The sequence below is a fragment of the Pseudomyrmex gracilis genome, unplaced genomic scaffold, assembly GCF_002006095.1.
Source record: "Pseudomyrmex gracilis isolate BER0280 unplaced genomic scaffold, ASM200609v1 scaffold_100, whole genome shotgun sequence".
NCBI classification, from domain to species: domain Eukaryota; kingdom Metazoa; phylum Arthropoda; class Insecta; order Hymenoptera; family Formicidae; genus Pseudomyrmex; species Pseudomyrmex gracilis.
In genome coordinates, this window is record NW_018020684.1 from 1 (window position 1) to 10,300 (window position 10,300).

Consider the following 10,300-nt stretch of genomic DNA (forward strand, 5'->3'; position numbering starts at 1 on the left):
TTATTCTCTACATTTATTCTCTTCTAGTTTATTTTTGCAAAAATATATATTTAAATATATATTTGAAATATATGTATTTAAATATATATTTTTTCTTTTCTTTTATATTCTATCTCATCTATTTACATATGGTACGCTTTTATCGGGTGGGTATACACTCTCTTTAAATAAAATATAAAAACTCGGTCGCGAAACTAAAATAAATTTAAAATAAGATTTTTTAATTTTAAAACAACTGTCCCTCGCGTAAAATATTTGATAGATTTTAAAACTTTCCAAAGTAGGTAAGTAAATAGGTAGGGATGCGTATCTACAAGCGCATGTAGAAAATATATTAGGCCGGGTAGGTAGGAAATATGGTAGACCGAATAAGTAAGAAGAAATCAAAATGTCAAATTAGGATCAAGGCTGTTATGCAGCCTTAATCCTAATTAATAACGCTAGTAACGTTTAAGATATGTCTAAGATAGGTAGATATATTATAGGGGTAGGTAGGTAGGATTATATATAACTATTTATATTGTATTATATAATATTGTATTATATTGTATTATATTGTGTATGTTTTATGTAATAAATGTGTATTAGAATTGTATTCTATTGTAATGTATAAAAAAATTGTAAAATGAAACTTGGAAATAGAAAACTCACTGATAAAGAGTTTTAAATAAAAAAGCAAAAGCTATATTTCTTGGAATTGCAACTTTTCAGACATTATATTTGTGTACCGTTAAAACACCTTTGTATAATATATATGGTTTTTGGTGTATTTTGTATCTATATATATATATGTAATATTTTGAAGAAAATAAAATAAAATTTATAAAGCACACAGCAGCAAATGATGATGTAAAAGGAGATGATATTTGACTACACTCCACGAATTCTGATGTTGCTTGCTAAAATAAGATTCTTTTCTCGACTATCACATCTTTTCTGATATATCACATTTATGTTGTACGAAACGTTGCAATGGTTTTTCTTATCCTTTTCTGTTTTCCTTTCTCATCTTCTCATCACGAGATCGGTCATTTTAAATTTCAAAAAAAATCAAATTCACGCTCTCGAATATACTCACACGCCTGAAGAAGGTGACCATTTGGACGCGTGTACATAGCACAGAATAGAACCGCACGCTGTGGACATAGCGCACCGACATGTCGCTCGTCGGACTGGCTGCGTAGTTCCATTGTGTACCACCCGTGAACATGCGCTAGTTTACGGGGCAGAAAAGTGATTACACATTCTCTTATGGATCTGACCGCTCTCAGACTTCTCTCTGGCAATGGACACAGAATTCAAACTCGTCGGAAAATTTATCGCTATTGCTTATTCCGTTTTCTGATCTGTAATTGATACACGTGTATTTTTGTATGTTAGATTCCGCTGTTCCTACCTTTATTTTTAAATATAAACTCTTTAAAACTTTTGTTATTTCTATCGCTATCGCTATTCCGTCCATTGTGCAAGAGGCTGTAGACATAGAACGGAATAGAACCTTGTCCTTTATCTGAGCATAGCGTATGCGCCGACAACAGTCGCTCGTTTCCTCTCTTCAGAAGCGGCTTATTTGAATTCAAATGATTTCACGTCGGTTGTGTCATCTAACGGTGCGTTTGAGAATTAACTTCGGTCGGTACGAGCAGATTACGAGCGACATTACGCGAAAAAACGATTGTCGCCGGAAAGACTCGAATGTGACCGAATTTCCTCGCCGTGATATTAGCCACAACAAAAAATTCGTGATCGCGTAAAAAGTTTTCGGCGCTGCGTATTTTTCGCGTCTCATTCCAGCAGGTTATCGGCCACGTTGTCTCGTCCAGGATTCGGTGGCTCGTCGACGACACGAAGTAAGGAACTTCGCGCGACCGTTGTGAAATTTGTCCCTTCGCGTCGCGCTTTTCCGTGTCGTGTTGTGGGCCGTGTGTTTTGTTGGGCCCGTGCACCCTTTGACGGATCGGTCCGACGAATGGACGCACGCATGTTACATACGTATAGTGCAACTTTACGATCCGAACGTGAATCTGTCGCGATCCGTTTGTGTTTATTTGCGATGTGACATGTTCTGTTTCGTTTCGAAATTCAGCTGATTCGCGTCCCGCTCGCTCGCTCGTCGAGACGTCTTCTGGTTTAACCTACAAAGAGTCTGGCGCGAGAAGTTTCGCGTTTGGACGTTTCCCCTAAGTATCGGTCTCTCTCGTGATATTTTTGTTGTTGTTTTTATTGAAATTTTTATTGCTTACTGCAATGCGATTAATAGAAGGTGTCTCGTTATAAACACATCTTTTTTTTCTTTAGTTTTGCCGCGGTTTATCGATGAACTATACGCGTCTTTGCGAATCACATCCTCCGTCTGTTTTTGTTGTTTACTTTTTTATTTTTTTTTGTGTATTTTAGATAAATTGAATAAAAATGTAGTCAGTTGAGATTTGTTGTATCTAAAGTTTGATATAATATTTTTTAAATTTAATGTTGATGTTACAGACTGTACAATCACGCAGAAGTTATAGGGCAATCTCAGCATCTACGATGGCGGGAGAACAGCAACAGTTTTTTCTTAAGTGGAATGATTTCCAATCCAACATGGTATCATCCTTCAAACATCTGCGAGATGAGAAAAGCTTCACGGATGTGACATTGGCTTGCGATGGTCAAACTTGCAAAGCACATAAGATGGTCTTATCTGCGTGTAGTCCTTACTTTAAGTCCTTATTAGAGGTAATGTCACTGATGTTATCGCGGTTACTGGTTTCTGGTGGCAGTTATAAGTGAAGTTTCTTAATATATGTTTATTCAGGAAAATCCGTCCAAACATCCAATTATAATACTAAAGGATGTCGCATACAATCATCTTCAGGCAATTCTAGAATTTATGTATGCTGGTGAGGTAAATGTTTCTCAAGATCAGCTACCAGCTTTTCTTAAAACGGCAGATCGGCTTAAGGTTAAAGGACTAGCTGAAGCACCTGTTAAGAGAGAAGGTTAAACATATACACAATTAAGTACGGTATGTTTTGACATTTTTATTAGTTTTTACTTTAGATGAATTGAGAGTGAAGAGATTCTTTATCACATAACATTTCTACCTCTAAATTGATCTATCATAAACTGATTTTTTTCTTTTATAATATTAACCTTTTAGTTACCGCATGATTTTATAAAAAAAAAAAAAAAAAAAATTACACATGTATGTATGTTGTCAATAATGTTGCATTTACCTAAACCAATTTTTATATGAAAAAAGTGGATTAATAAATTTTACAGTATCAACAAAAGCATGATTTTACGTTGCATGGTACAAACAAATTGCTCTAGAGAGAAACGCAAATAGGGCAAATACGCCTGTTCCTTTTCAGGTCTTTGGAAAAGCATATGGACTGAAAGAAAACAAACACAGTGTAATAATGTAAAGTGATTTTAAGACACAACATACATAATACAGAACACAACATGCGTACACAAACACATTACATATAATAATACATGTAAAAAAAAAGGAAAACACAGCGTATGCACGACTCAGTGTTCTCTGGTTCATGACTTGGATCAACACAGTGTAAAATAATGCCTTTTTCTTAATCTCAGTTAATGTTAATGGTGTTGTACTGGTAATGTGCGCGTACGTGCATACGTATACATTCGTACATACATACCAAGTAGAAGCGAAATGTTGATGTTTGTCTTGAACCCATTATACGCCACACTGCAGCGGCAACAATAACACTACATTGATTATTTTTTTAAAACGAAGCGCTGCGAGAGGCGCAAGTAAGTGGGTTGCGATAGTTTACATATACGTGCTGACCGGGGCTGTCTTGGTGGATCAAGTTGGAAATATTGACGACACCTGTTACAACGCCCATTTTTTCAAGCCGATCTACCTGACTCACAACAATCCCCTATCGGTTCTATTTGGTAGATCTATTCACGAAGTAGCGTTATCTCATTTGCGTTTATCTCGCGTTTAAATCATCGCTTGTCATAAAAATCACTTAAGATTCGTAAAGACTAGAAAAAAAAATATAAGTCTTTTTGATAAATGTCTACATGCCGCTTTCGCATTGACCGTTCTTTTTGGACATTTCACAGAAACATCACACCGTTATGTTTCTTTATTAGGAGATAATCGCAGAGGGCATTAACGATCCTATCTCGCACCTATAGATTATTTGTAAATGCTGAATGTTGTATAACAATAAATGAAAGTATTTTATTAGCGTCTAATGTATATCGGGAAATTCTGCTTCTATCGTGGATAGATTTGCAAAAAAAAAAACCCCGGCAAATCTTATAACAATGTCAAATCAAGTTTACTGGAAGTAGTAACGTGCGTGGGTATAAAATCAGCAATATACTTTTAATATCATTTAAAAGCAACATTATGTGTTAGATACATACATGTTACATACATTTCATGTAAGATGTAAAAAAGAAAAAATTACAATACGAAAGAAATTTATTATTTCAAATTTATCGCATCTCGTACGAGTTACCTCTTCTAGTGATCATGATTTTTACTTAACCAAATACTGCCAGTATGTGTACCGGCGTATTCACAATATTACCGATAGACCAAATTTATTTATGATAATAATATATTAAGGGTTGAATGTCTTAAATCGAGGGAAGGTTATTGTAATATATAAGCGAAACAAATTTTTGTAAAGTCGGAGCGCACAGTGTTCCTTTTCCCTCCCGTACAACCAGGATATTCGAAAAAATTTAGAAAGAAAGTCAGGAAACATTATCGAGTCATAAGGACATAAAAATCAATTTGTTTTAAAAGTGACGTTTCATTTTTTAAAACTGTTGTAATATTTAGGTTTTGTGGATATAATATGTGTGTACATATATATACACATACACATATAATATATACAGTGTCATGTATTTATTNTTGCTTNTAAATTTCGATGTTGCAAAAATTTTAACTTTTTTGAAGCAAAAACAAGTCCATGCTCATAATTCCTGACTTTGCTGTTATTGTTTCTTGTAATTTTACATATTAAGAAGTTCTAGAGCGTTTCAAATATTCCTTACGAGTTGATTATCCTTGTGTCTGTATGTTTATAATTTTTAGCAAGTTTCTCCAACTCTCTTACTTAAATTGTGTATCGAATTCGAAGAGTAAACTTTTTAGAAATACCGAATGCCGATTTAGGATCGTACGTATTNACGAACGTTAGTCACATCCCACAGAGAATGTTGTGAATCATAGCACACATCTTTTTCTATCGATTTCCTTCCGGAATATGTTTTTCTGTACGTAAAAACACGAAAACGTCTCGATAGATCTTACGATGTGTAAGAATGATTCGCCAAAGAGAGGACTTTAGAAGAATGTTCCGAAAGCTATGTTCCAAGTTTGCATCACAGTAACTGACTATCGTAAAGAATNTAAGTTCTGATAATCAATCAATGGGACCATTTAAAAGCAAGTGGTATTTAAGCGGANGTAAGTTATAGCTTTCGGAAAAATGTCAATTTTTTATGATAGTTTGATAACTGAATAAACGTTTAATTGAACTGAAAACAGAACCGATGTGCTATTTTTTTTTTTGCACTTTAGGTCACTCGTCATTTCTTACGCCTGTTCCTCCTGTTATTTTCATTTTCTTCTTTTTTTCAATCTTTAATTAGAACTGTCACTCGAATAAATAAATTAAGAAACGAGAAGGAAAAAGAAAATAATATGTGTGTGTGAAGATCAAAATCAGTGTCTTAAAGTGCAAAAGAGTATATAGCTTTGCACAGCCATGCCGGTTCTAATGCTTATCGATGCTTTGCACATCGGAAAGATTTATCGGCTGTTTATCCGATTACCAAACATCAATCAATAGAAATCCGACGTTTATTCTGAGTATTTAAGACAGCATCAAAGATGAATGGTTCAGTTCCTACAGTAATACGTTCGCCGGGCATTTGGTGGCTGAATGTGAATAGTTGTACCATATACAGTTGCTATGCTGTAAATTTGGAGTACAATTTTATTATAGAATAGAAAATCTCACATAGAGAAGTGACCGTTCAAACTAAGTTCACGCGACTAACATTACAGAATCCCTACATTCTCGCTCCATCTCTCCGACTTTTCATCACTTTTCCACATTTTACATTTTGGATTGCAGATCGATTATACAGATCGATTGGCTTGCAAAAATTGTCGGGACGAATCTGCCCTTTTCCTTTTTATTCTCCTCGTTTCGTTATTCCCACTGTCCGTTCCCTGTCAAAATTTGAAAAATCCTCCTTTATTGAAGTTGTATTAGTAATAATTATAACGTTACTTTTGCTATTATACGACTCGATGATGATTACAATATGATGATGTTGAGATATAAAATAAATTGTGTAAATATATACCATTTTTGCATCACTTAACTTCATTACAGCTCCTTAGATAGACGTCTTTTTCTTCGGGGATTTCTTCTCCTCGATCAAACGCGCGTTCTAACGCGTGTGCTAATATTGCTTAATTATTGTTAAGTACTAAATAGAAAATATACGTATCAAAAAATTATATTCTTTGTTGTATACTTTGTTATATTTAATTTATTTGCACATATACGGCGTTACATTCGTAACAAAGATTCGCAGTTATGACAAAACTTAACACACAATCAATGATGTATAATTAAAGAAGTTAAGTAACATTATCAGGTATATATGAAGTAGTAGCGATTAAAAATTTCATTTTTAAAGACTTGAAAGTTCTAAGCTAGAAACATATATAAACGGTCATAAGTGTCGGTTGCTGGATGTTGCGGAAATATATATATATATATTTTTTTTTTAACTTAGTTCTCATCTTGCTTGTTCTTCTTAAATAACATTTCGAAGTATATGAGATAGTAGCAATGAAAATTTGCATTTTTAATTTAGTTCTTTGTTTGTTCTTCGTAATTTAGCAATTGCGTTGAGCGCACAAAGTAGCTCGCTAATAAACGTATATTTTATTTAACTTCTTATATTATTCTATCTGGGCAAACCTGTAAAAAATAAAAATTAAAGATACATGTGTATGGTCACGTTAAACATTAAGATAAGTATTTAATAGACAATTTCTCATTGTTATACCCGATGCTGAAAAATTAAAAACTGGATATCTCGGTGCGAAAGGTTTATCGGCACCATACACGTAACTAGACTCGTCACGATCCTTGATGTTTCTCGCCGTTTGCATGTATTTCTCGTATGATGGTGGTGCTAGTTAGAAAACATTATAATTATCTCAAAACTCTTTCTTCAATAGAATAACTTATCATTAAATTGTCGGAGATATTTTGATATTTCAATTTTGCACGGAAAAAATATTTTTAGATCGAAATCGATGAAATTCAATATCACCGTTTCAAGATAAACTGTTAGATATATTGACGATGACAATATTCGGTGCTTACGTAAATTCCATTGACTAGTCGGGGAAGTGTCAGATTGAGTCGAGGCGAAGCCTATCTGTTGAGATGGTCCTGGATAAGAAAATTCGTTTGTTGACATCGGCATCGGCATCGGCATCGGTGGCGGTAGGTCATAGTCAATCACAGGAGCTGTAGGCTGCGATGGTGATTGTGAGTAGTAAGATGCAGATGGAACTGTCGAATGTAGCGGATTCGTTCCGATCAAGACGGGATAATTCTTAACAATGCTGCAATGCCTGTCACAAAAAGCTGAATCAGTTTTTCACGAATTGTGTAGCAATGGGATAAATTGCAATAATCTTTGAAGAAACTGTAAAATGTGTTAATTTCCTCTTCTCTTGTAAGAAACTATAGAAGTGTAATCATAAAACAAATTGGATCGCACAGAAAAACTTTGAACTATCGATAAACATGCGTGTCAAGCGCAAAATTTTTCTTATGCTTTAAAAATGCATGCGTACATTCCTGAGACGTGAATTGTGACGCGTAAGTTGTACTTCAGATCTATTATAGTGCAATACATCAGCTCTGATGGCGGTATTGGTGGTACGAGTAAATGTAACACTACCTCCGTGCGTACGCCTATTTGGTGAACGGATTTTACGATCGATCTATCTGTTTTGATCGCATCAAATGGTGATTGCGCATAGAACTCCAGGATCTACAGAAACAAAAAAAAAAAAAAAAAAAAAAAAAAAAAGAAATAATAATTAGTTTATTGAGAAATTGAAGTTAGTGATTATCTGAGATATATAAAATGTAATTATATAGAATTGCGAAGTATTTCGTGATTGTTACAACATACACGGTGTTTAAACTCACTCGTTCTAGTTTAACGCAGACCTTTCTCACTTGGATACTGCTGTTATTATTGATATACACTTTCGTGTTTATCGTTTGTCCTGGAACAAATCCCGTTGACGGTATTACAATGTTTGCTCTTATTGAACCCATGTCAAAATAACAGAAACAGCAGAAGTTTTCCGTTATCTCGTCATCTACACCGGGCTAATAAAAAATAAATAAATAAAAAACGAGTTTATATTACGTTAAATTGTATAAATTGTTTTGTGATGATTATATTTACACGTTGATATTTGTAGACGTTTAAGTCGTAAGGCGTTACCACGGTAAATGCGGTTTTGCATTCGTGATCGAATCTCCATGGTCTGTCAATGATGGCTTTTGCTGTATATCTGATATAGCCAAACGNATGTTCGAAACTACATGGTATATTGTGAGGTAATGTAAACTGNAAGGAATACGTATGAAAACCTCCTGGTAGCAATACTTCTGAATCTGTAACTTGTCAATTTTATGAATGATTTAATTACATTCAATCAAGTTTATTATAATATGCTTTATAAACTTTTGGCAACATAGATAGAATCGCATATATCTAGTACCTGTAGGACTCCCTAACAGATAATAAATTTGATGGAAATACAGCTCGGTGTTTAGATATTCAACGTGTTCTGGCAATTTCTTAGGTCTCTTGTTTGATTGCCAGTGAACAGCAGCTTCTCCTTTAATCACTAATTTCAGTGCTGTAATGAGAAATAATTCAGTTCCATTATTTCGCATTTTCAATTTTATTATTTTAATAAATTTATTTTCATTTAAAAGCAAAAATAATTTGCAAAAAATAAAAACAATTAATACAAAAAAAACAATAAATAAAAAAAATAAATACAAATTTTCTAAAATGTCGAAAAAGCGCACATAACAGTTTAAAGGTCGACTGTTTTGTTTACAGCCATATTAGTTTTTGTGACTTTGTTACAGCCATATTAGTTTTTGTGACGTTTCAGAAGCAAGAATTTTTTAGTTCATGTAGTGGAGTAAAAATCCGATCACAAAAATAGATTTTTAATTTTGACGTCATAAAAATCAATACGTTGCTTTCAACGTGTAGCTTCTAAAAATTGTTGTATCTTCTTGTTAAAGATCTCGATAAAAATAAAAAAAAAAGATTTCATAAATTATATATCTCCAAATTGCAATTTACAAGATGTAATAGAAATAATACGTTTAAATAACAACAATGTTTTGCTTGTTATAATAACGCACGCGCGATCCAGCATTAATCAGTATATCAATAGAAAAACAATTTAGCATAAACGTGCGTTGCATAACCAGTAAAAGATAGCATATAACAATACTGAAAACAAAATAAAGCCACGACAGATTAAAAAACTATTTCGTGTAATATGAGATATCGATCTTTGTAGCANCTTAACAGAAAGAATTAACTAAGATTGTTTTTTTGATAAATTTATTATCTAGATTATTTACAAGTTAGAAAACAACGAAAATGACGAAATATTGGCATAACGAATTTTCAATGTTTATAAATTTGAAGTATTTTTGCGTTTCTGTGATGTGTGTGAGAATTACTTTGATAAAATAAGGTATAATTTTTTACGCACAAGAAATTGTGCGAGTTTTAAGGAAAATATCTTGATATCAGACTTCAACATACGCTTCCTGAACGAGAGTGAATCATTATGTCGTATATTTGCGGAAGTACTTGTGCGGAAGTGTGATAATTTCTTTTTTTTTTGCTCAAACTGTCAAGGCATCATTTCATTAATTTATATTTCGTTAAAATTTTCTCACTCGTATCGGATTTATATGTGTAAGAAAAAAAAAAATTTTTACACTTTGAATAACTATAAGAAAATATATAAATAAGTATATGCAATATGTACATTTTACAATTTTGCATTAGTATTAGAATACGATAGAAAATGTGAGTGTTTCCTAACGAGTCACATTTCATTTACGTATGTACAGACGGCGTCATTAATTCGAAGAATAGGCGCGGGGATCGGAGGGCAAGCGGGGCGGTTGCTCGTAGCGCCAACGGGCTAAATACTACG

At 33.5% G+C, this 10,300-nt stretch overlaps 2 protein-coding genes across 3 annotated transcripts in view; one reads left to right on the top strand and one right to left on the bottom strand.

The window, feature by feature from the left end:
• The first annotated feature begins 1,686 nt into the window (after positions 1-1,686).
• LOC109855847 (longitudinals lacking protein-like) lies at positions 1,687-6,362 on the top strand. 2 transcript variants are annotated; one of them, XM_020430503.1, is made up of 4 exons: positions 1,687-1,850; positions 2,485-2,718; positions 2,798-3,007; positions 3,357-6,362. In XM_020430503.1, the coding sequence occupies exons 2-3, from the start codon at positions 2,530-2,532 to the stop codon at positions 2,984-2,986; spliced, it is 378 nt and encodes a 125-aa protein (XP_020286092.1). In that variant the 5' UTR covers positions 1,687-1,850; positions 2,485-2,529; the 3' UTR covers positions 2,987-3,007; positions 3,357-6,362. The 2 variants fall into 2 exon arrangements, with proteins under 2 accessions (XP_020286092.1, XP_020286093.1); XM_020430504.1 differs by lacking the exon at positions 1,687-1,850 and adding an exon at positions 1,946-2,184.
• A 635-nt stretch (positions 6,363-6,997) lies between these two features.
• LOC109855848 (arrestin domain-containing protein 17-like) overlaps positions 6,998-10,300 on the bottom strand; it is a 9,653-nt gene continuing 6,350 nt past the window's right edge. Inside the window, exons 2-7 of the mRNA XM_020430505.1 lie at positions 8,825-8,965; positions 8,506-8,717; positions 8,241-8,426; positions 7,880-8,079; positions 7,401-7,654; positions 6,998-7,206 (exon numbers count right to left, since the gene is read on the bottom strand). Of these exons, the coding sequence (XP_020286094.1) occupies positions 7,031-7,206; positions 7,401-7,654; positions 7,880-8,079; positions 8,241-8,426; positions 8,506-8,717; positions 8,825-8,965 (1,169 nt within the window). The 3' untranslated portion in view covers positions 6,998-7,030. The remainder of the gene's footprint in view (positions 7,207-7,400; positions 7,655-7,879; positions 8,080-8,240; positions 8,427-8,505; positions 8,718-8,824; positions 8,966-10,300) is intronic.

Coding starts and splice junctions, on each gene's coding strand:
- LOC109855847 (XM_020430503.1), top strand. CDS start 2,530: ATGGCGGGAGAACAGCAACAGTTTTTTCTTAAGTGGAATGATTTCCAA. Junction 2,719..2,797: donor ACTTTAAGTCCTTATTAGAG/GTAATGTCACTG, acceptor ATGTTTATTCAG/GAAAATCCGTCCAAACATCC.